Source organism: Vigna unguiculata, chromosome 3, assembly GCF_037176805.1.
Source record: "Vigna unguiculata cultivar grain cowpea cultivar isolate G323 ecotype 2 chromosome 3, ASM3717680v1, whole genome shotgun sequence".
Lineage (NCBI taxonomy): Eukaryota > Viridiplantae > Streptophyta > Magnoliopsida > Fabales > Fabaceae > Vigna > Vigna unguiculata.
Window position 1 is genome coordinate 67,864,598 of NC_140794.1, and position 26,038 is coordinate 67,890,635.

A 26,038-nucleotide genomic window follows, 5' to 3' on the forward strand; every position below is an offset into this window, starting at 1 on the left:
TATTATATATTAATATATTAATCATTATATTTTTAATAATATTTTAAGAATATTATATAAATATTTTAATTATTAATAATTATTATTAAATATATAAGTATGTTATATATTATTTATTATTATAATTTATTATTTATATATATATATATATATGGTTACATAACAAATATATTATAACATATATAATAATAATAATAATAATAAATAATATATATATATATAATAATTATTAGTAATTTTAATATGATAGTAAAATATGAGGAGAAAATGGTAAAAGTTAATCTATTCATGAAATTTTTCGTATGTGGAGAATTGATTTCTGAGATAAGTTTACAAATTTGTCTGTGTAAATCTGCGTTCATCCTCTTAAACGAACATAATTTTAAATTCTAATTGTCTTTTCAAATTAGCTTCAACAATACTATATGCACAAAAGAACATTGTGTTAGGTTGTGTTCTCTTTAAGGAATGAATTTGGAGGAGAGTATGAAGATGAATTTGTGTGGATAAATATTTGTGTTTTTTTTTTGTGAATTTAGAAGGTAAAGTGAGTGGATTTGAAAATAAATTTTGTGAGTAAATGATTTGAGTGATATGAGATAAAATAACAATTTATAATAGATAAAAATTTAAAATTATTAAAATACCCTTATAAATATATGAAGTAATTTTTAAATTAGTCAAAATATTAAAATTTAAAACTATTATTTGATAAATTTTAAAAAATTAATAAAAATTTAAATTATATTAAATTAGTATTGTTATTTTTATAACAATTATATTGTTTAAAATTATTATTAATAATTTATTTTATTATTATTAATTATTATATAGATAAATTTTATTATTTGCTATTATATCTAATTACTATATGTTATTTATTATCATTATACATATAATAAAAAAATATATAATTTTTAATAATATATGTATACATATAAATATTTGAAGAAAAGATTATATATATATATATATATATATATATATATATATATATATATATATTTATATATTATCAATATTCAAAATATGGATAAAAATAAAGCACTTAGAAGATGAGATTAAAACTCTAAAATATTGTTTATCATCTTAAATTTTCGTAATTTATGGGTGATGAATTTTGTACACTATTTCACAAATTCATTCTTTCATTTTCTTTTATGTTATGTTCACTTGAGGGAGAGGATTTGAGAGAAAGGGAGTGAATGTGTTTAAGTGGATTTGAGAGTGAATTATGTGTTTTTTTTTAAGGAATTTAGAGGTGATTATATGTAGATTTGAAAATAAATTTTATAAAATTTTGTGAAAAATTTGATTGATGTGATAAATTAAAAAATATCTTTTAATATAAGTATTGATTAGATTCTTATTTTGCCCTTTATGTAATAAGTAATATAATTTGATATTTGTATGAGTAAATTTATTTTGTTAATATTTTTTAACCACTAAAATTGAAGAAAAAAAAATGATGTGGGATTGAATTCAAGTGATGTGGGATGAGATCCCTTCTCTTAAGCTATGTCTTGGATCCGTTTCAACTTTGCTAGGATAGAATTCTTCACTCACATCATTCCCCACCACATATGATAAAGTTATTCTTGTAAAATTACAAAAATACTATTGTTTACCAGTAAATCTCTTGGTAAGTGAGTAGATTGTGAATTTTCGATATCACGCATGTCCTTGTTCGCATTCACGTGCAAATCCCATAAAATGAACAAGGTGTTCACCCGTCGATCGGTCTCCTCAAATAGTAATTTCTCAAATGTGAATATAACCTTAACCTTAAATCATTGTAAATGAAGGTAAACAAAGTTAACTATTCATCTATTTAAATTTAAAAGACTCCTCGAAAAAAGAACTGGTGCTTTTCTACCTTATTGAGTGATGTATGCTCTCATTAAATACAATTAATTGTTAATAATAAAAATATATTTAATATTTAAATTGATTATATCTAAATACATTATCATACTTCTCTCATCAATTCAACTATGCACGTTTATGTCACATGCAAAAATAAATAAAAAACTATTTTATAGCTTCTGTTATTTTCTTAAACAGTAATTACTTGTAGAAGAAAATGATTGAAGCTGTATGTTTTTGTATTTCTTACTGGAACATTGTTGAAAAGTGAAATATCTCCATGGAAGTGAGAGGAGAAAAGAAAATTCTGTTAAAAGTGAAATTTTGTTAAAAGCAGAACATAAAGAGGGAATTGAAGAGAAGTACAATGATGATAAGTTTGAGGTAGACAACTTAATAAATGAGCTAACGTACTAACAAAATCATAATGAAATATTTATGAATAATAAAATCATCAACTGCAACATCTACTCAACCATCCAAAAACTGCATTTCGCTTCTTTAAAACAAAAAACTTCTACTTTTCTTACCTTCGTGTGTTCGGTATGAAAATTTCATCTTCATCACCATATTAAAACACAAAACAAGTTTAGAAGAGGATTTTTTCTTTTAAGTTAAATATATTTTTTGTTTTAACTTTTGAATTAAAATTGAAAATTTTTAATATTTCAAACTTTAATATATTCAAACTATGACAATGAATGACGATAGTCATTTTAAACCACTTCTGTAAATTTTTTTAAAATATTTTTACGTGTTAAATATTTTAAATTGACGTTTCATACTATTTAAAAAGTTTTACCTTAAATATGAGTTGAAGATATATTTAACACGTAAAAAATAATATTTATTATATTAAAAAAATTATATTTATTCATATAAAGTTAAAAAAAACAAAATTTAAGAAAAAACAATTTTTAATTTTACATGTAAATTTAATATTAAAAATATATTTAAGTTTTTTTAATAATGTATTTTAATAATATATTTTAAACTTTCATCCGCATGGTTTAACAAAATTTTATATTACTTTTCGGGTTTTGTGAAAGAATCAGATATATAAACATCTTAAAACCCTCGTCACATCTTTACTCCACAATAAGTTCTTTCTGTTTTTCCATTACTATGGATTTATGAGATCGAAAAAAATTACTATAAATTACCACTTTAATCTTATGCTAAATTACATGTTTATTTAATAGACTTTAAAATTGGTTATTTTGTTTAGGTGTGGATAAACTTTCTTTTTTAGCTCTTATATTTTTATAAGTACTATTTTAATTGCTTTTGTTACTATACGAGTTTAGATGATAGAATCCATAAAAATAAGAAAATAGTATACATAAACTAAAATATATTAGATACTAAAACATAAACTCTTTTTTTAAAATATAAAACTAAATTAATGAATAGTTTAACCCTTATGTTTATTTGCATGAAAATAGAGACGATGGAAGCAAGGTAACAAAGAAAAACATGAGTTGAGAAGATTGGATATATTAGAAAGTACAAGAGAGAAGAGAATAAAGTTGGTAGGCATCACAAACAAATACATCTTCAACCACTTGGGATAAGAACGGAGTACAAAAAACATGTTTTTTTTTTCTTTTGAAATTTAGAGAAGATTGAGAAGTAAAAGTGAAGTGAAATAGAAGAAGAAAAAAGTTTGAAGTGATTTAGATCCGCAGGTGAAATACAATTTTGTTGTTGTTGAGTTTATGGTAAGCTTTTAATGCCATTGTTCCCCAAAGCTACCACTCTTCCCTTTTCTTCCGCTTTTACCTTCCCACACTTCTCTTTCACACTCAATTTCATAACCTTTTCTCTTTTACTTCTATTTATTATGCTTTTATTTATTTACTCCTAACACTTTTTCCTCTCTTTTTTTCCCATCATAGTGCAATTATTGCTTCCCTAACTTTTCATTAAATCATAACATATAGGAGGGAGACATTTACAAACATTTCCATAATAAATAATAAAAATGAAGTATTTATAATAAGCATGATGCTAAAATAAATAAATATTTGATAAAAAAATAAATTTGTGTAATTAAGTGATAGTAGTAAGTAAGCATTGAGATAAAGAATTGGAATGATGTGATATGAGACACATATAATGTGTTGTTTATTGCAGTGAAGAAATGTCAAAATCACTATAGAACAACAGTGTACTTCTTGGTTTGGAATAACATATAATGCTGGGTTTCACAGTACGTTAATAATTCCTTGCATTATAAAGGAAAGAAAATTTTTCTTCTCTTCTTTGTGTGATCTGTCAGCTGAAGCAACATGTTGAGCCATATTAGTAACATCATCAATGTCAAAAATCATCAATCATTTTTTGTCCTCATGGATCATCATTATCTTAAACTTTCAAAACACACTATGTTTGAGTTGAGGAAAATTTACAAGAATTTAGGGTTCTTAAAATAAAATGTATGAGATGAGGGAGTTGGAATTAAAATTGGTCCAGTTATTTTGTAAGGATGTGGAAGTGGGATGAGAGAAAAAAATGCAGAGATGGGGACACATAGTGACATAAGTGAAAGTAACTTTTGAATGAAAAATAATGTGAATTTGGGAAGACAACATCAGAATCAAATAAAGGGAAATGAAGAGACTCCCAAAATTCTCTATCTTGCTTTTGCTTAAACACATCAAAATTCACACATCTAACCATATATATATATATATATTATAATGAATACATTACATTTATGAATATTTTTCTTATATGATAAAACTTTGTAATGATTTAAAATTGTCACCTAGTTAAAAATTATAATGATTTTAGTAAGAAAATCGATCAAGATGATTTTTTAAATAAAATAAACGATAAAAAATGTACTTTAGTGTATTTTTATTTAAAATGTCATAGTTTTCCATATCAATAACAACAATAAAAGTATATTATTATATTAAAGAAAAGATAAAAAGAAAGGAAAAAAAAAGGCATCAAAATTTTTTTTTCATTGGATTGACTCTTGGTTGGAAGATAATACAATTTTATATTTTATGGAATCTTCTATACACGGGAGAAAGAGAGAAGAAGAGAAAAAAATAAATAATATTACATGTTTAAAGTTGTGGAGAATATTTTAAGGTTTTATTATATTTTAATAACAATGCATTTATACTTATTATAGTACCAAATTTGTGTTTTTAATTTATAAAATCGAACAAATTAGTTGTCCAAAATTAATTAATTGCTTTCAAATTGATTAAAGAAAAACATTGATATCAAATTTAAAATATATTTATTAAAATATAAAAATTAGGATTATTTTTAACTATAGGATGAAAACTAAAACATACCTTAATCTAATTAATATATAAATTTTGTTGGAATTTTATAACAGGAGAATAACAAAAATTTACCAATAATAAGGTTTAAGTTAACAGCACCACACGAATTAAAAAAAAAATCTTAAAATTAGGTGCTTGTGATACCACTCTTAATATTTCTAAGAGAAGATTATTACTAATGAGGTTTGAATTGTCCATATAAAATCTCATAACATCACATCTAACCAAAACTTGAAATCTTAAATTTTGAGACTAAGTACTTATAAGTATTTTCTTTTTCTTACAAGTCATTCAAACTTTTCAAAAGCCTTTGAATTCGTATTTGACTTTTTAATAATTTTTACTCTTAAAATTAAAGAGAAAAAAGAAAAAATATAGATATAATAACTTAACAATAATTTTTTATGTTGGAGATGTTGTATCAAATAAAAAGAAAGTGAAATATAAATGGAATCCTCAGCTTATAATTATATTTTGTAACATTGAGTTAAATATAAATTCTTTTACAAAATCATTCAAAACATATTTTAATAAGTTTATTAGAACTATTATGTTACTTGATAATGTTTCAAATATATATGAACATTTTGACTAATGTTTTATTTTAAAAATCGGGTTAATTGTGTTTAGAACTCTATTCAAATATGTCATAGTTTATGGAGTAGATATTATTAAGGATGTGAGCCTCAACCATTAAAATACATTCTAATTAACAAAGAAAAATACATAATAATTTTTACAATATTTTCCCTTTTCTGTATGAAATTTTAAGATATGTTAATAAGAGGACAATAACATTCATTATATTCAGAAAAAGGTAGAAGTCGTTCAAAATTGCACATTTATTAAAATAAAAGTAAAAACAAATAAATTATATTATACAAAAGCAGACAGATATTATTAAGCTAATTTAATGAAATGAAGTAATGATGAATTTATCTACCTATATTGTTGGAAGTCTCACACTCGATTAGAGATAAGACAATTTCATAATATATATAAGGTATAAATATATATTTGGTACCCAAACTTTATCAGAAAGTTCAATTTGGTACCCGAACTTTAGGAATGTTCAATTTGGTACCCCAATTTTTTAAAGAGATTCAATTTGGTCATCTCCGTTAAGTTGGAGTTAACACCGTGTCCGTACAGTACACGTGTCAAGCCATGAAATTTTTTTTTTTTTTTAATTTTTTTTTCAAAAAAATTATTTTTTTTTCAAAAAATTTAAAAACTGCCACGTGTCAGTTTATCATCGTGCCACGTGGCAGCTTACAATCATGACATGTGGCAGTGTAATAGTTGTTTTCAATTTAGTACCCTAATTTAAATTTTTTGTTCAATTTAGTACCCAAATTTTTTAAAATGATCCAATTTCGTCCTTTCCTATTTGAGACCAAATTAGTAAATAAGATTAATTATAACTTATATAAACATGTTAAAATAATTGTTTTGAATTTATACATCAAATCACTACACCTAAATATTCAAATTATTTTATTTTTTACAAGTGTAAAAAATTTCATGTATAAAAAATTACAAAGGTTAAAATGTAAAAAATAAATTAATTTAAGTATTTAGGTGAAATGATTTGATGTATATATTAGAAAAAGTTATTGTAACATGTATATATAGGTTGTAATTAAGTTTATTTACTAATTTGGTCTCAAATGAAAGATGACGAAATTGGATGATTTTAAAAAATTGAGGTACTAAATTGAACCAAAATTTAAATTGGGGTACTAAATTGAAAACAACTATTACACTGCCATGTGTCATGATTGTAAGTTGCCACGTGGCACGATGATAAACTGACACGTGGCAGTTTTTAAATTTTTTGAAAAAAAAATTAAAAAAAAATTAAAATTTCATGGCTTGACACGTGTCCTGTACGGACACGTGTTAACTTCAACTTAACGGAGAGGACCAAATTGAATCTCTTTAGAAAATTGGGGTACCAAATTGAACATTCCTAAAGTTCGGGTACCAAATTGAACTTTTCAAAAAAGTTTGGGTACCAAATGTGTATTTATACCTATATATAAGTAGTATGCAAATCTCACATTGCAAACTGATTTTGTAGAGTTGAATTAGATTTAAAGTCCACTTCTAACATGGTATGAGAGTGTATCAAAAGTCTCACATCGACTGAAAATCAGACAATTTTATAATATATAAATAGAATACAAACTTTATAATAAAAACCAATTTTGTGAGATTGAGTTAGACTTCTAACTCATTTCATTTCTGACATCCTAAGTATCTAAATAATTTACCATCATGATGCCATACTTCTAACTCATTTCTGACATCCTAAATATCTAAATAATTTACCATCATGGTGCCACTTAGTTGGGTAGAGGTGAATTATTTTTTAACCACCACACTTTTGCAATTCCCCTTCATAAGTTATCACCAACTCATTCCTCTCCTTTTTTCCAATTCTTTTTATTCAGATACAGTGACATCAAAGGACTGCTGTTTCACAATATTCATTGAGAATATTTCTGAAAGACATGAATGTATAGTTGCTGCAGCCAAGGAATACCCAAAATAATCCCAAAATACTGCAGACAGACATAAATGTACAGAACCATCAAAATTCGTTTTTATCAATTGGGTCCCAGTCACATCTAACGTATCCAACATGTAATTTCAGAAACATATTTTACTCACAAAATATTTCATTTGATATAAGAAATAGTAAGTTTCTGAGGATAAAAAGATGGTAACTTGAAAAAGTTGCGTCAACAAATATTTGATTTGATATGATAGCATGCAATGTTTTTTTTCAAGTATGAGGTAGTTTAATATGATTAGCTATCACAATCTTTTTTTCGTGTCCCTTTGTGACTATCATGAATTGAATATGCACCTTTTACACACAAAAATTTTGTGGTCCTTCTTTTTCACTTCCTCAGATGGATTTTCCCACTTTATGAACCTAACTTTTCCAACATTGCTCCATCACCTACAACACTGTCCTTCTTCAAAGAATTATTGAGACATTAGATACCGTTTTTCTGTCTAAACTTTTACAAGCCATTTCATCATTTTCTTCCTTATAACACCCACATAAGAATGTTGACTTTGTGCTCCATCAAGCATCATTCCAACACTTTTACAACATGGATCATCATAATATATTATCAAAAACTTTAATACATAACATAAATAATTCACATACACTGGTGTATTACACAAACTCTCTCAGATATAATAAGAATATGCATATCGTTGTACATATGATAAGATACTCTCCCCAAAGTTCAGTGTTATTTGAATATACACAAAAGAGAAAACTGACAAAATTATACCACATCGAATTCGCTTGCTCAAACACATGGAGATATACATTATTAACACGAAATATCTAAAAAAAATAATTCACTAAGAAAATATACAGTGATGATTCATAAAAAAGAAAGTGTAAACAAAATTATGAGAGTTGAAAGTCCATAGGTGGTGGAGGATTTGATCTTCATGGATGGAATTAAGGAATTATTTTGCTATTGTCCTTATTTTTCCGTGAGACTTAATAATGCAAAATTGATCAGCCAACATAACTTCAAAGTAGGGTGGATGTTTATCTTCTCATAATTATCATCATTCTCATTCATACAGCACCAATAAAGGCAAAAACCCCTTATTTTTATCACTGTCACCATGATGCCCTTGCCTTTGTCTTTTCTCTTTTGGATTTTTCTTCAATTTTCAAACAATTCAACAATTACTTTACAAAACCAATTGACTTGTAGCTTCCTTACCAAAAAAAGATCTTTAATCTTTAACGTACATATAATTCTACTGGTCATTACTGAACAACTCTGCATATCATTACCAGAAAATTTGTCTTAACATTTTTTTCCCATCTCTCATCAAACCCCATTCTCCCTCAAATTCTTATCAATGTACAATTTTTTTACCAAAGAAAAAAAAAATGGAACGGTAGTATACGACATTAACCCAACCGGGTAGTTTATTAAGTTTAGAAGATTGTTTGTCCCTTTGAATCAACACAACATATTAGAAAAAAGAAGGAACTAATTTCTAACGTACTTTTCTATTTGTCCTTTTTCCTTGTGTTAAATATCAAAACAAAGATAAAATATTTTGAAAAAACAATATAAAGTCGTATTTAAAGAAGCAAGCTGATTTTTTTTTATAGGAAATAGTGTGATAAAAACTATAAACAATAATCTGCACGTGTTAAAAGAAATATATGGTGTTTGGTAGAGGAAAAAAAAAGGTGAAAAATGGATATTAAAATAAAATAGGAATAAAGGTGTAAAATTGAAGGATAAATGAAAAGAAGGAAAATATGTGTGGAAGTGGTTTTGGGAGGGATGAGGTGGCAGTGTCTCATGAAGTAAAAAAAAATAAAAATAATAATAATAAAAAAAATAATGATGGTATTGATTCACAGGAGTTGGGTTTCCCTTCGTTTGTCTCTTTCAGTCTTTTTTAATAGATGAAGAAGTCAGTATTCCACGTGCTCCTGGGGAGTCTCCCCTGTTCCACTACCCTACGCTACTCTTTTCAATGCTACAATACTCATTCTTTTCATTTTCATTTTCATTTCTCTCACTCCCATCATTCACATGGAACAACCCATGAAAGGAGGCGGAGGAGGAAGAGTCGGCGTCGGAGAGGACCACGACATCTCCGACGGAATGCAGTGCACCGACCACCCTTTCCGAAACAACCCAGGTGCCATCTGCGCCTTCTGCCTCCAGGAGAAGCTCGGCAAGCTTGTTTCCTCTTCCTTCCCTCTCCCCATCCACGCCCCTTCCTCCTCTTCCTCCTCCCCTTCTTTCAGATCCGACCGACCACCCTCCTCCTCCGCCACGCGCCCTTCTCTCCCTCCCACCGCCACCTCACCACCCGCACCTTCCTCTTCCTCCTCCTCCTCCTCCCTCCCCCACTCCCACTACCACCACTACTACGCCCGCAGAACCCGCCTCCCTTTTCTCTTGTCCAAGAACAAGAAGAAGAAGCCCTCGCCCAATGCATCCTCCCACCTCGTTCTCAAGCGCAGCAAGTCCACCGCCACGCCCCGCAGAAACCACTCCTTCCTCGACGCCGACCACGACCAGGATTTCAGTCCCAGGAAGAGACACGGCTTCTGGTCCTTTCTCTACCTCTCTTCCAAGTCATCCAAGAAACTCAACTCCAAGAGCTTCACAGAGTCCAGCACCAACACCAACATCAACATCAGCCACCCGCCCAGGATCTCTACCATTAACTCCGCACCGGGAACTGCTTCTGTCAACCCCAAGGAAAACACCTCCTCTGCTTCTTCTCTCAGGACTGACATTGTTGTTCAACAGGACGCCAATAACAACACCGGTAACAGTCCCACTGCCCATGCCACTTCTTCCATGGAGCGTAAGGTTTCGAGATCCAGATCTGTTGGCTGTGGCAGCAGAAGCTTCTCCGGGGATTTCTTCGAGAGGATTTCCACCGGCTTCGGGGATTGCACTCTCCGGAGGGTGGAGTCTCAGCGTGAAGGTAAGCCCAAGGTGGCCGGTGGTGGCGCTGCCGCCGTGAGTCGTGGCGGCGGCGATCACCATCACCACCATTGCATGAAGGAGAGAGTGAGGTGCGGGGGATTGTTTAGTGGGTTCATGATGACTTCGTCTTCTTCCTCGTCTTCCTCCTCGTCTTATTGGGTGTCTTCTTCTGCTGACGACGCCGCAAATGGGAAATCGGCGACTGTGGCACTGTCTCATAACAGGGGTAGGAGTTGGGGTTGGGCTTTTGCGAGTCCCATGAGAGCTTTCAGCGGCAAACCCTCTTCTAAAGAGAGTAATAGGAGAGATATCATTAGAGATGCCAATGACGGTAAGAATGCTGCGCCAAACTTATCGGCCATACCCTCCTTGCTCGCCGTCAGAAGCTGAGAACAGAAGGGGCAAAGAAGAAAAGGGGAAAAAAACAAAAAGAGAGTATAAATCTGGGAGCTTTAACTTGGTTTATTATACACATTAGTACGATGTTAATGTTAATCACTGTCTATTATTACTATTACTACTTTGTTTATCTTGTGGATGAGTGTTAATTTTCCTTCATTACTAGTAATCTAATACTATTCAAGTTCCTTCTTCTTCTTCCGTTTCTTTCATGATTCCATTCTCTGCATACTTCGTGAATTGTGATCAGATTCCGCAAATGAGAAGAAGGCTTGGTGGCAGGGAATGGAGTGTGGTCGAGAAGAGGGGAAGAAAATCTCGATGCATTTAATTCTCTGTCATCACGTGGTTTGTTTGAACTGCGACAGCACGTTGTAATTTTTGAGGCGTCCTTCTTTTTATTCCATTCCACACTCCACACTCCACACTTGTGTTACGGCAAAGACGTGTAATTTTTATTTTATTTGCCAAGATCACTATTCACATGCATACACATGTTTGAAGGTGGTGGAGATATATGCATAGATTCGGTGTGAGTGAATGTTATCTGTTGTGTGCAATTTAATATAAGCTTTCATCTATTAATTTATGATTATTAGTCGGTGTGTAGATTGAAAAATGTTGTACTGAAGAAGAGTTGGGTGATGAAAGATGGTTGGAAGAGAAGTGAAGTGGTCCAGGGTAGTAGTATAGTAGGAGATTGGAATTGAAGTAGATGATGTTGTAGTTACAGAGCGTGGTGGCATTTATTCGAAAGTTGTAGTGTACACCTAATTGGCAGTGCTAGTAATTGTTTAACGCATTTATATATGGAGTATTCCATTTGCATAGCTGTGTAGAAAGCCACTGGTTTATCATGTGCCTAGGAAAGTGCATGAAGCAGCACCATGTCATAGCTCTCAAGGACGGGTATAGGGTATTGGTGATGTGTGAACACAACCAAGGATTTATTATATCTCATCCATCACAAATGGACACCAACACTTGTAAAAGGGACACCTGGTGGAACCAAGAAGATGCATGGTCACTGTATTGTTTTTGTGGAGAAAAATGGAGTAATGGTGGTGTCAGTTACCTTTACGGGACGGCGAAGAAAGGTTAATTAAGTTAAACACCAGACGACCGTTGATGATGCCTGAAATGCAGTTTATGAAATCGATAAAAATGAGTTTTCTGAAAATTGTTAAATTTTTTTTATCGAGTTTGATACATTGATGTATTATAAAAATAGCAGAGGGAGCGCAAGTGTTTTTCTTCCTTTGTGTTTCAATATTCCTTCTTGTTTTGTTGTTTTTTCATGATTGTGTTTGATTAGTCGTCTTGTTTTTAAGTGGATGATTGACTTATGGTTCTACATGCGTGTTTCTCTCTTTCATACTTTTTTGTCGATACCGTTTATGCAAATTGCTTCGCCATCTCTTTCAAAAACATGTTATGAAATTATTGAAAAATATACCTAAATCACCTGGGAGTATCTAATCTTTGGTGTATGAATCTAACACGATAGGACATGGTCATGAAAACTCTCATATACTATTGTAATTTGTTTTATTCTGTTACAAACAATGGTAATTCATCTGACTAATCCTCAAAATATTTCTAACACCTACGGGCTAACATTCATTTTTTGTATTAAAAATGTTTAGATTATTGTAGTGATAAGTTGGAAAATGATGTATTAAGTTTTATCATTCAAGATTTGAAGAATTGTGTTGTGATAGGTAATATTTGGCCAACCTTAAAATAAATTTTATAATATTTCGACCTACTTTAAAGTAAATTTTGTTCTTCAAAAGTTTTGATTGTGATAATAAACCTTTTTCCAAACAAGAAAGAGAAAAAAAAAATAGACTTCTTGTTGGAGAGAGAAGTAAGAAGAGGAGGTTATAGGGTCTTTGACATCTGTAGAAAGGTTGAAGCTTGAGAAAAGCTTGAGAAAAGGAGAAGAAAGATAGTGTAGATGAAGAAGAAGAAAGACTTAATAGACGTCACAAAATTATAATTCATAATTTAATGGGATATTAATTCAGAAAAAGTTTGTCATTTTGACCTTGATATTTAAGCTGTGTTCTTTTGAGATGAAGGATTAAAAGGAGAAGGACAGAAAGAAATGAAAAATATTAGAGAGTGAAGTTGATGTTGTTCTTTTTAAGAGATTAAAAGGTAATTTTAGAGTAGATTAAAGAGTGAAATTCGTGAAAGTTTATGATTGAATTGAATGATGTGACATATTAAAAAAAATTTAATAGATAAAAAAACGAGATTACCAAAATATTCCTAATTTTAAAAGTAATATAAGATGCTATATAAATAATTTAAAATAATCTATTTAATTTCTATTGATTGTGTGAAATAATTAAAAATATATTTATAAAAAAATGAATAATAAAATTTATTTGGTATGAAATTAAATTTAACATTTATTAATTTAATATTTGCATAAAAAATAATTTATTTACGTTAATATATATATATATATATATATATATTGTTTTTAAGTCTTTGAAATATAAAACTTTTTGTTTATTTGATATGAAAATACGTTTTAATTTGATTATGTTTGTTAATAAAATAGGTAATAGTTTTTAATAAATTTGTTTTCTTTTCTTTAAATTTTATAGAATTATATATTGTTTATATATTTTTAACTTTTTAGATTTTTAGATATTTATTAATAATAAATATTTTATTTATTTTTATTAATAAATTAAAATTAAAATTTTATATATATATATATATATATATATATTTGTTAAAAAATTAAAATTGATAAATATTAATAAATTAAGCTATCTAAAAATTTTAAAATAAATAATATTTTCACATGACACATAGAAAAAAACGTATCAAAATTGAAAGACTAGAATAAATTAAAAATATTTTTTATTATTTCATTAAATGATTAACATATAATTGAAAACAAATTTTATTAGAAAATTTATTAACAATAAATATAACGAGAATAAAGTAGTAATTTTTTATTCATTATTTTTTAATCTCTTCAACAATAGTGAGATGAAATTTTTTAACAATCTTTCTATTTCATCTCTATCATTCCCCTGCATCACTCCAAAAAGAACAAGATGATCACCATCTATACCTTTCTCTTCAATCTTCTTGAACAATATATTCACTTAAAAGAACAGAGTCTTATAAACAAGAAAAAGGTCGTTCACATCCCAAATTTCCACCTCCCTTTAAAATTTGGGGATGAATGGATTCTTGTTGCAACTAATAGTATAACTAGCTAGTAGGTAGAAAATTAGCACGCTTATCTCTAAAACAAAAAATTGAAATGACGTTGTCCCATATTCTTCCTCAAAATTGGTTTAAGATTAGTCCATATTCGTCCTCAAGATTGGTCTAAGATTAGTCTATATCCTTCTTTGAAGCCGATCCATATCCTCATTAAGGTCTGTCCAAAGTTAGTCCATATCTTTATCCTTTTTTATCCTTAAAGGTTATCTCGATCTATGATAAATCTTATCAAATCAAAATTAAAATGATTATGTTAAGGTCAATACAATAATTAATTATGAATTTTTATGTTTTGGAGGTTGGTGTTACAAAATAAAATATTTAGAAGGAATAATACTTAATTTTCAAGAACAATGACTAGAAACATTATTGTTTATTAAAATATAATTATGTAACAGTAAAATAAAATAAAATCATTTCAAATTATTTTTGTAGAATTAAATATGATATTTTATTTATTTTGAAAGGTTTTTATTATTGTACGAATTAAGAGTTGCAATTAAATTGAGAGATATATTATCGAACTGTAATGATTATTATAGAATTAAATAAGATTTTATTTTTCAACAGAATTTCAATGTGTTAAGGTTAAGTAGGAACTGTAATTATCATTATAGAATTAATGATGAAACATCTAAACATGAAGGGAGAACTAGAAAAGCTACCTTTAAATTATACGTAAAATTAGGATAAATTAGAATCAATTTATTTTGGTCCGACCATTAAAGAAGCACAGACTAAAACTTTTGACCTGTTATGAAGAGTTAACTGGTAAGCTTGTATTTTTTTTTTTTCATTTTATACTTTTTAATTTCATAGTTTTATTTTTTTAGTGTATAAAAATACACTAAAATGTTTTTCTAATGTGTATATATTGTACAGTTCTGGTCTTGTTTTGTCGATAAGTTTGTATATATTTTTGTTTATAAATTAAATGTTAACCATACTATTTTTTCTGTAACTTGTATAATTATTTTGTTTATAAATTAAATGTTAACTTCTAAAATCAACTATAAATTAAATGTTAATTTTCTAAGATTGACTATTAATTAAATGTTATTTTTCTAAAATCGACTATAAATTAAATGTTATTTTTTTAAGATCGACTATAAATTAAATGTTAACTTTCAAGCTCGAAAGAGAATGTTTTCTGATTTTAGTGTTCATTATTTTATAGTAAATCAGGAAAGTTCTTTAAAATTTTACTTTAGTTATAGACTATGAAATTGACACTCAGTTATAATTAGAATTTAGAATAATTACGGAACAATTTTTATAGAATTAGTTATTAAATGAAGGAAACGAAATGGTGGTATTAAATATTTGTATTATCTACTTTTTAATTATCTATAATAATTGATGAAGTACTTACACTTGTCATAAAATGAGGAAAATTACATTAGATAAGTTCTTTCTTGAAAAAAAAAATCGGTTTAAATCGGTGAAAGACCAGATTATAAGAATTACAAGATGATGAAATAATAGATATAATAGAGAAAATGGTTTATAATTGTATTAAAAAGAGAAAAAGAAAGAAAGTAAAAAGAGAAAGAAGGAAGGTGAATTTGGGGAAGATAAGAATCATGATGGGGACACGAGCCTCTGATGGGAAAGTACAGAAGCGGAAGAAGACACAGTCTGTGACTCACTCACAAACACAACACACTCTTATTCTCATTCTTCCCCTCATCATGCCATGGACCACCATTCCCTTTTACATTCTTACCCTTCCATAAAATTACACTAATTATTCATTATTTCAGGAACATCATTTTGGAAACATAATAACAAAAAAAAAAACCATTATTACACTTTAACGTAGTTAGATAAGCAGAAACTAAATATAGCACAAATATTATAAAAACATCATAATTTAACTTAAAACTACTTTTTTCGAGTACACAGGACATAGTTTAACTCGAACTGTTTAACGTACGAAAACACAAGATTACCCTACCAAGCCAAGCCAAATCGTAGGTGAAAATTGGAGATATTATGGTTTTAAAAGTCTATTGTGGCGATTTGAACTTGTGGTTAAGCAACATCCGTCGGAGCTCCACCGGGTCAATTTCAGGGGTGTGGTTGATGGGCCTGTAGTCACCCGTTACTGGGTCTGGGGCCCAGTCAGAATAGGCTTTTGCACCATCTCTTGTCACAGGCTTTTCTTCTGCACCTCCCACGATTCCACTCCTACGCCCTACATTATTACCCAATCCAACTCTTACCGAAACATCAGACGCAACTGCATAACCTCGCCTACGATAATACGCAAGTGTTAGGGTAGAAGAAAAATATTTACGACATGTAAATTGAAAATATTCTTAAAGAAAAAAAAAATGGATCTAACCGATGAACAGGAATTAGTGAGATAGACTGAGGAAGAAGGAGACGGAGAGATTTGGCTTGCGAGAGAGAAGGAGACATCTTATTTATAAGTTTGCTGCTGCGAAAACCCTAAGTGTGATTTCGCAGCAGCCACCACACACTTTCTTTGAGTCTTCTTCCTCTCTCTGTGTCTCTGTGTTTAGGGTGTTTGGGTCCTTTTATAGATGACAATGATTACAGTGTGGTACGTATCGGGGTGTGATTGGATGTGCGAAAAACCAAGTGTAACCATTTGGTAGGAACACCTAATCCATGGTCTTCCTGCTCATGACACGTCTTGCTTCATGCATGCAATATCGTCAAATGTTAATCAATTCAAAATCATTTCCTTTTCTACTAATTTTAAATAAAAGTATATTTCAACTTCGTTAGTTACCAGTTTAATCTTTTTATTAGTGATGTATTCAGATGAAAATTGTAAATATATAGGCTTTTTAGTTGTAGTATTATGGTGTGTGTTTTGTTAACAACTTTAAGAGATCACTTGTTATTGTCTTAGTGTGGTTATCATTAATTTAGCAGAAGAAATTACATTGATTCAAGTTTTAAAAAAGTGATACCAAATTAAAAACATTAAAATAGTGAGATAAAACTGAAAAAATTATCAGAATATTGAGATTCAAAAATCTATTTAATCTAAATTTTAAAACAAACGTTCTAACATGTTTTTTAACAGTACATAGGATATATATATATATATATATATATATATATATATATATATATATATATATATATATATATATATATATATATAATTAAAACATTAAAAATAATATCTACACACTGTGGACAACTTTATGGAAACCTCCTTTTAACCTAACAAAGGGCCAGTCATTATGGATTTTTATGAATATTGTTTTTGGATGAATATCATATGGATCCAAGTATAATATCACCTAAACTGGAGTGGCGGTGTACTCTTATTTTGTTTTTCTTAGGCCCATAGCAAAAGAAGAAAAATATTTTTTTAATTTTTTTATGCCAGAGAAGTAAACAATAAAATTACGTAGAATCATGTAGAGTATGTACTTATTAAACTGATATTTAAACAATATATTAAATTCAAGATTTATGAATTAAAAAAATACATAAATAGAAGAGATCATAGAAAGAATGACTATAGATAGTTTACAAAGTTATAGATAATTTACACTATTGGTGTAGTGATAAAAAAATAACAAAATTGAATAAAAATATTACTTAATCTTCTTTTTAATAAATATCAAACAGGTTAGTTACTTACTAAATATAATAAAAAATAAATGAAGCAGGTTAATTTGTAAATAACAAAAATAAAATCTTCATCACCAAGTTAATTATGTGAATATTTTATTCATTCTTTGCCAACATACCCGCTTCGGACAACAGGTGGGCTTATCATATGATTTATTTTGCATTAAGTACTCTAAAAATTCAACGTAACCATGATAAGGATGATAATTATTTAAAATAAACTCATGCCACCTTTAAGATCTTGACATATTTCTTATTCTGGTACACGTTTAGTACCTAATCTAATCTACTTCTATGTATTATTTTAAAGAGGGGGAGATATATTTTGATTTATTGAGTTTATTTCTAAATTCAAAGTATAATAATACACATTGAGGATTGTGGCTAAAGTGATACCAAATCCCTATTCAATCTACTAAAAAATTATAAACCATATATGAATAATTAAAAAATAATTAAACACATGCAAAAAGTGTAAGAATTTTAATTAAGGAGACGCAATATATGAAAGAAGAGATTGTGCAATATATGAATGAGAAATACATAGAAATACAACAAATAAAATGTACGTTGTTCCCTTTGAGGGGCTGGTGTTTATTTTTTGTGTCAGATGTACATATATCTCATTGATTTAACAGATACATATCTAATGTAATTCCAATAAGCTACTGCAGCTAAATCTTGTTATATGTATATATATGTTTATTTTGAGCGATGTTTTCTACGAATCTATACTACAGATTTGCCCCCTGTTAGTTTAGAGTCAGTGAACAATCTTTGCCGGAAATCAGATACCATTAGAGGAAGTCCCTCTCGGAGAGACACAGAGGGCTGCCACCCAAGAAGCTCTTTGGCTTTTGAGATGTCTGGCTTCCTCTTATGTGGGTCATCTTCTGTATTTGGTCTAAACTCTATCTTTGCATTTGGGTCTATGGTCTCTTGCACCACCTGAGCAAGTTCAAGCATCGTGAATTCACCAGGGTTCCCCAGATTGAAAGGACCAACGTGCTCCCCCTCCATCAGCCGCATTAAACCTTCTACCAAGTCTGACACGTATTGAAAGCTTCTTGTCTGCTTTCCGTCGCCATAAACCGTCAATGGCTCCTTCCTCAACGCCTGCTCACAAATTCAGATTTATTCAGTGGTTCGTCATAACTTAAAACCAAATAAATTATGTCATGTCAATGCAAATACCTGAGCAACAAAGTTACTAACTACACGCCCGTCATCAATGCACATTCTCGGTCCATAGGTGTTGAAGATTCGAGCAATCCTCACCTACACGCAACACTCTTTTATTTCGTTGAACACCTGGCATGCACCAAAAACCAAAACGTGAGATTATGAAGAACCAACCTCGATGCCAGCGCCTCTGTGATAGTCCATTGCCAAAGTCTCTGCAGTGCGCTTTCCTTCGTCGTAACAGCTCCTTACACCTGTCGCAGTAGCACACCATGTAGTGCGATTCAACCATAAATTAAGATACAAAAAGTAATTTGCACGTAATGAAAAAGAGTAATTAAAATACTACTACTACTACTACGGATTATTGAGATTACCGATGGGATTAACGTTGCCCCAGTAGGTCTCAGCCTGAGGATGCTGAAGAGGATCACCGTACACCTCACTGGTGCTGGTAAGCAAAAACCGTGCACCCACTCTCTTTGCCAAACCCAACATGTTCAGCGTTCCAACCACATTAGTCTTGTGCTCCACAACCATATAAGAATCAAGGATTCCAATTTCAACCGATCCAATATCAGAATAAAAATGAAGAAACAATTACGTGAATGGAAAAGAAGGTAAGAAAATATTTCGGAAGGATATGATGGTCTTGACGGGGTTGAACTTGTAATGAACGGGGGAAGCGGGGCAAGCCAAGTGGTAGATCTGGTCAACCTCGAGGAGGATGGGTTCAACGACGTCGTGGCGGATGAGTTCGAAGTTGGGGTTCCCCATGTGATGCAGCACGTTCTCTTTTCTTCCGGTGAAGAAGTTATCCACCACGATCACGCTGTGCCCTCTTTCCATCAGACGGTCCACCAGGTGGCTTCCGACGAAACCGGCTCCGCCGGTGACCACGATCCGCTTCTGCTTCCTGCCCTTCACTCCGATAGGCAGCCTTCCCTTCTTTTCGGTGTGCTCTTCCATGAGCACGCGGCGAGTTGGCAGAGCCAACTCGGTCTCTAGGAGCGAGTCGTGAGGAGCTGCTACGGTGGATGGAGAAGGTAGAACATGGAAGAAGGCAGCGGCGATTGCCACACCGACGAGGAGGAAGGGGACACGCTCGCGCAACATGTAACCGATCCGGCTGGTGGATTTGGGTGGGCAATTGGACTCAGGCGCCGAATCTGAGTTCCGGTGGGCGAAGTCTGGTGTCTGCGTTCTGTGAATCAGTTCGGAGCTCATTTTTAAAAATTTTTATTTTCTTCTCTGGAATCTGTGAATTGAATGTATATAGTTAGATTGAGATGAATGTTTATTGCGAAGCATGAAAGAGGGCTTTATAATCGCTCCAACATTCAACTTCTCTTCCTTGATTTACAAATTTGAGGTTTCCAACTTTCGGTTTTCCTTCTTTTTTGCTTTCCTTTTTTGAAAAGAACATGGTGATAACACATGATAATTACTTCTACACCTTTTTATGCAATTTAAGATATTTTCATTCCTTCCAATTCATTTTCGACTACTCTCGCATCATTTCATGGATATATTTTTATTCTTGTATTGTTTTGTTCGGAAGAAGAAAAAAAAGAGAGAATTAACGGAAATAAAAATCAATGAAAATAAGTAAGAAGTATAAATAGTCAAAGAGAATTCGAAAAACATACGACCCCTGCATGAAAGAACGTAAATGTAAAGTCAGTCACTCTTTATTTTTCTTGGTTTTCGTTTCTTTTATTCATTTTTTAATTTTTATTTATTGTCAAACAATAATTTTATCAAACTCCTGTTGGACTAACTATTATCAAACTAAATAACTAAAAGCATGGTTCACATGTACTGTTTATCTTTTGTATAAGTTATTTCTTATTTAATGCGACTTGTGTAGAGTTTATTTTTTAAACTTCTACATGTACTACTTTTAGTTTATGTGAACACAAATTATGATTGAAATGATTTTTTCTTATAATTTTACATATATTTTAAATAAATTAAATATAATGCAAAGGCAAACAATATTTTTTACTAATATGTTTATATAGACTTAAATCATTTTTTTATCTTTATAGTTTTGTGAAAAGTAGTTTTAGTCCCTGTCAAACTTAATTTCAAATTAATTCCTTTACTATTCTAAAATTATGGAAAACTAGTTTATTGTTAATATGTCATTTAATTCTAAATAAAAAAATTGTTAAAAACAGATCTGTCTAATACTCTTAACCACAAAGGGATCTGAATTGATTAATGAGTTGAGTTTTTCACTTACTTAATGTGAATCTTGAAGGAGTCTTTAAGGTTTAAAACTCAATTAATCAATTTTGCAGTTCTGGGTTAATGGACTGTTTAAATCAATCAAGAAAGATTATGAGAGAGAAGAAAGAAGCAAGACACACAATTTATACTGGTTCGATTCAAAAAGAATCTACATCCAGTCTTCTCCTAAGTAACACACTTAGGAGGATTCCACTAAACAGAAAGGTTCCAAGAATTACAAGCACACCTATGTAATTCTAACCCCAAAAACCCAAGAACTTGATTCAACAATCAAGAACTCCCCCTAGGAGCAATGCATCCACACAATTGCACCTAGGTCCACACTTCAACCACTGAAGCTACTGTAATCAAAGATACAGAAAACAAAACAAGAAACGAAAACACCTAAATTGTGCAGATTTGACTTGATGCTCCTTGAATCAAGCAAGATCCATCATGGTAGAGTCAACCATCAATCATTCTTGGATCTGTGCTTGGGTTATTTCAGAATCTTCTGAAGCTCTTGTGTCTCTCAGATTGCTCTTTCCCAGATGCAGACTGCGTGATCTATCTCAAAAATTCCAGACCCAAAACAGATTACAAAACAGCTTTTATACAAAGGTTTTTGCTGTCACTAATTCGATTAGCAATTTACCTAATCGATTATCGTGAGTACATTTTCACTCACTTTGTGCCAGACTTCACAGCTAATCCATTAGTTCAGAAACTAATCATGTGCAGGATTATACAGCAGGCCTGAAATACAATTGATAAAGAGAAGCTAATTGCCTAATGCATATCCTAACTGGACCAAGCTATATTTTATCCTAGATCAGTAGACATCATCAAAACTGTTCTTCATTTATGGATGAAAGGCTCTCCCTTCCAAAAAAATGTCAACACATAATATGTACGAAAGATTCTGCTTTAACAGTTATATATGTTAATAATATTAGAGTAAAATCATGTATCTTCAATAAAAGTGAATTAAAGCTTATTTGAAAACTAAAAATCCTTACAATTTTTCTTCAATAAAATAACTTTTATTTATTTTATTTTCACTCTATGGCCTGATCCGCGAGACAAAGGTCACATCGGCCCAACTTCTAAGACCCGTAAGTTAATGGAGGTCAACGCGCTACCAAACCAAACTCTCCCAATCCAAATTCAACCCACTACAACAACATTTATGTTTCCCTGTCTTTTTACATATTATAGTTTATTAGGTAACATAATATATATTATATATTTTATTCTTCTTTTTTTCATTTTTTTTTAATTCTTTGTGTTGTTTTGTATTTACAAAATTTACACACATTATTGACGACCTTGATTATATTTTTCGTCTTTTTGTTTGATTATGTTAAAACTGTGTATTGTAAATTTTAGTGAATAAAATTAATGTTAGGTTTCACATGTGATTATTTTACTCATTTTTTACATTTTTAATCATTATTTATTTGTTGTTTATTTTTATTATATAATTTATTTTTTATGAATTTTTATATGATAATATTTATTTTCTAAATATTTTTTTAAGTGTAAGTACAATTTTACCACCGTAATTACATAAAGATTTCTAATCTAAGTGTGAAATGATCTTTTCCCTAACAAAAATTGATTTATTTGTTTTTAAATTGTACCATTTTAGTGTTTTGTCTCGCATGTATAATTAGAATAAAGTTGTGTTAGGTTAATAAGAAAGGTTAAGTTAGTTTTTCTCAAATAAGGTACTGCAGTAAAAACATCCCTTAATTTGTGTTTGTTTTAGGGAGTAGATTTGAGTGAATTTAAAAAGAAAGTGGAGTGAAGTTAAGTTGTTTTGATTAAAGGAAAGATTGTAAGATTTAAAAAAAAATGAGAGAAAAGTTTATCAGAATTATTGAGTGATATGATAAATTAAAAGAATAGTTTAATTAATAAGAAAATAAAATTACTAATTTACTCTTGTATATATAAGATTAAATATCTATTTTTCTCAATTTAAAAAACAGAAACATAATTTATCTGGATTCACAGAATAATCAAACCAAACAAATTAAACTCTCAGAAAATGACCATCAAGAATCACCCTTTTTTGAACATAAATAGACCACCATCGACACCTTTCAAATTCTAAAATAAAACATTCAATATTTAAAAGTCAACCTCTACCGTCACTAATGCATGTAAGAGAACAACTATGTGTTTGAAAATCTGATAAAAAATAAATTAAAATAAACAAAACAAAAAACATTAAATATTTACCATAATTTTCAAACTTAAATCCAAATAATTTATAAATTTTATATTAATTATATTTACTTCTACCATAATTATCTAATACAACTTATAAATTACAAATTTATAATATTTTAACTTAATATAAATTTTTTGTATCCAATCAAAAATCAATCTAAATAAGATATTAATCAATTTAATCTAATAATGTGACTTTTAATTAATTAAAATTGAATAATTTATTCAAAATAAAGTACTAATCAATTACATTTTAAATAATTACAATTTTTTTATGATAAATATCATTTTTCTCTAATAACGTAAAAAGTTTAAAATTACAATCTAATTAATTACACCCTTTTATAATAAATATTATTTTAGTTAATGACGTAAAAAAATTAAAATTTTTTCTATAATAGATTTAACAACAAAATTAAATTAAATCTTTTCCTGTATAAATTTTTTTGAAAATATTATTTTAAAAGGATATATTAATAATTCTTTTTACCGTAATGTTTATTAAATAAAAACATAATTTTTACCAAAAAAACAGTTTTTATTTTATTTAAATAATTAATATATTATACAATATAAAAAAACCAGAACAGTGAAAAAAAAAATTCTATAAGGACTAATATAATTTCTGTTAAAATCTCTCATTGTAGAAAAAAATCAATCTCTCTCCATTCATTCAAATATGTATTTACAAATTATTTCAAGTCAACTGAATTAAACACAATATTCACCCATAATTTTATTACAATAAATAAGTAAAAAAAACGCTTGAGTATAATTTCAGTAAAAATGGTAAATGTAATTATTATACGTGATTCAACTCCAACTTATCAATTACTTGTTTCTGTTTAACGAGAGAAAAAAAAAACTTAAATTACTCAAACTGCATTTGAATTGAAATGTTCATAAATTTATTTTTTGTCAAAAAAATTATACAAACAAAAATAATTAAGTTATAAATGCTTTAAATAAATTAAATGCATATTTAATATTTTTTAACAAATCAACTGCAACTTATTATTATACTATGAGAAAGAAACTAATTTAATAATAATGAATAAAAATAAGAGGTGAAGAAAAGTATTAAACAAAGTGAAGGTAGGATTTGACATGTTTACCCCTGTGTAGCGATCCAAACCGCGGTTATTTTAAAGAGGAGAAGACAAAACGCAGCCACACATTTATCGATCGATTCACACAAAACACAATACAAGCTTTGCTGCTACACTACACCTACTACCTACTACCACTTCTACTAACCCATTCTCCTTTCACCGTTATGGTACCGGAAAGACAACACGGCGGCGGCGGTGGTGGAGGAGGAGGTGCGCCCCACGGGATCCTCCTGGCGGTGGTGGTGGCAATCGTCGTCTTGGTGCCCTTTCTGGTTGGGGATCAGGGCGAGGCCATAACCGAAGCAATCTCTGAGCTTCTGAGCCCATTGGGCCTCCTCCTCCTTCCCATCCTTCTCCTTCTCACCATCCAGTTCCTCTCCTCCGACCGCGGCTCCTTTGTCTCCGCCCTCTTCTCCACCGGCGAGCCCGACACCATCCACCGGGTGAGCGGCTCCCCCGTCGGCGTCGCACTCCTCCTCCTACTCATTCTCTTCCTCCTCTACAACCGCTTTTCCATCTTCGGTGGCGACGATTCCGATGATTGAAAATCAAATCATTTAAAAGAAAAGGTTACATTCGAATATTCCGGATCTGTCTCTCCCTCTTCTGCTTTTGCTAGTGCGATGATAATGTTGTATATGTACGTACATGTATGTACCTATTCTTTTTCAATCGAATCTATCGATTTAATTGGGATTATGGAAGTTAATTCAAGTCATAGTTGCCAGATTATTGCGCTAATTACCACCTGCTCATCTTATTAAGGCTTTGTTTTTGCGTTTAAATTTCAGTTAAGTTAATTATGTTTTTTTTTTGTTCCGCAACTTTGTTCTTGGAGCGTGCCATTTGTAGGGATCTGAATGAAAAATGTATTGGGAAGGTGAAAAGTGACAAAGTAAAGGGGCACAGAGAGAGAGGGTTTGTTTGAATTTGAAAGATCCAAGTTTTTAAGGAGATATAGATATTCCGTGTCGGTGATTTTCTTTTGCTTTTCTCTGTGATTCTAACATGGTATATTTATTTGTACATTAGAATGAAATTTAAAATTTTAAGGCAAAAACAAATAATTTGAAGTTAAAATTAATAGCAAAAGAATTAAATCTAATTGAAAAGCCAATTTTTTTTTTTACATTTATTATTTCATCCTTCGATCTTTCTATTTTAAAAATATATTTTTTAAAATTAAAATACCCTTTAAAAGTAAACATTTTCTTTGAATCTAATGTAACCAAAACCACCAACAAGGACGGCATGCGCTGACCGCTTTCACAACGTGTGGGCACCATGGTGTGGTCCCTACTTCCCG

At 30.0% G+C, this 26,038-nt stretch overlaps 4 protein-coding genes across 4 annotated transcripts; 2 read left to right on the forward strand and 2 right to left on the reverse strand.

The window, feature by feature from the left end:
* Window positions 1–9,655: 9,655 nt before the first annotated feature.
* On the forward strand, window positions 9,656–11,283 carry LOC114179813 (uncharacterized). Its single transcript, XM_028066277.2, has one exon. It carries the CDS (start codon window positions 9,776–9,778, stop codon window positions 11,075–11,077), a length of 1,302 nt encoding a protein of 433 aa, XP_027922078.2. The 5' UTR covers window positions 9,656–9,775; the 3' UTR covers window positions 11,078–11,283.
* Window positions 11,284–16,199: 4,916 nt separating this feature from the next.
* LOC114179814 (late embryogenesis abundant protein Lea5) lies at window positions 16,200–16,874 on the reverse strand. The gene is made up of 2 exons (XM_028066278.2): window positions 16,692–16,874; window positions 16,200–16,600 (listed from the first exon to the last, which is right to left on the reverse strand). Exons 1-2 carry the CDS (start codon window positions 16,766–16,768, stop codon window positions 16,354–16,356), a joined length of 324 nt encoding a protein of 107 aa, XP_027922079.2. The 5' UTR covers window positions 16,769–16,874; the 3' UTR covers window positions 16,200–16,353.
* A 1,555-nt stretch (window positions 16,875–18,429) lies between these two features.
* On the reverse strand, window positions 18,430–20,558 carry LOC114179815 (UDP-glucuronic acid decarboxylase 2-like). The gene is made up of 5 exons (XM_085670991.1): window positions 19,792–20,558; window positions 19,525–19,671; window positions 19,322–19,401; window positions 19,160–19,243; window positions 18,430–19,081 (listed from the first exon to the last, which is right to left on the reverse strand). The coding sequence occupies exons 1-5, from the start codon at window positions 20,372–20,374 to the stop codon at window positions 18,695–18,697; spliced, it is 1,281 nt and encodes a 426-aa protein (XP_085527117.1). The 5' UTR covers window positions 20,375–20,558; the 3' UTR covers window positions 18,430–18,694.
* Window positions 20,559–24,785: 4,227 nt separating this feature from the next.
* On the forward strand, window positions 24,786–25,473 carry LOC114179816 (uncharacterized). The gene has a single exon (XM_028066280.2). The coding sequence runs from the start codon at window positions 24,897–24,899 to the stop codon at window positions 25,275–25,277; it is 381 nt and encodes a 126-aa protein (XP_027922081.1). The 5' UTR covers window positions 24,786–24,896; the 3' UTR covers window positions 25,278–25,473.
* The last annotated feature ends 565 nt before the right edge of the window (window positions 25,474–26,038 follow it).

What these genes read in the sequence shown, in the direction of transcription:
- LOC114179813 (XM_028066277.2), top strand. Translation starts at nt 9,776, where the DNA reads ATGGAACAACCCATGAAAGGAGGCGGAGGAGGAAGAGTCGGCGTCGGA.
- LOC114179814 (XM_028066278.2), bottom strand. Translation starts at nt 16,768, where the DNA reads ATGTCTCCTTCTCTCTCGCAAGCCAAATCTCTCCGTCTCCTTCTTCCT. An exon ending in TCACTAATTCCTGTTCATCG is followed by an intron (nt 16,601 to 16,691) that starts GTTAGATCCATT and finishes GTATTATCGTAG; the next exon opens with GCGAGGTTATGCAGTTGCGT.
- LOC114179815 (XM_085670991.1), bottom strand. Translation starts at nt 20,374, where the DNA reads ATGAGCTCCGAACTGATTCACAGAACGCAGACACCAGACTTCGCCCAC. An exon ending in CAACCCCGTCAAGACCATCA is followed by an intron (nt 19,672 to 19,791) that starts TATCCTTCCGAA and finishes TTGTGGAGCACA; the next exon opens with AGACTAATGTGGTTGGAACG. An exon ending in ACAGAGGCGCTGGCATCGAG is followed by an intron (nt 19,244 to 19,321) that starts GTTGGTTCTTCA and finishes TGTTGCGTGTAG; the next exon opens with GTGAGGATTGCTCGAATCTT.
- LOC114179816 (XM_028066280.2), top strand. Translation starts at nt 24,897, where the DNA reads ATGGTACCGGAAAGACAACACGGCGGCGGCGGTGGTGGAGGAGGAGGT.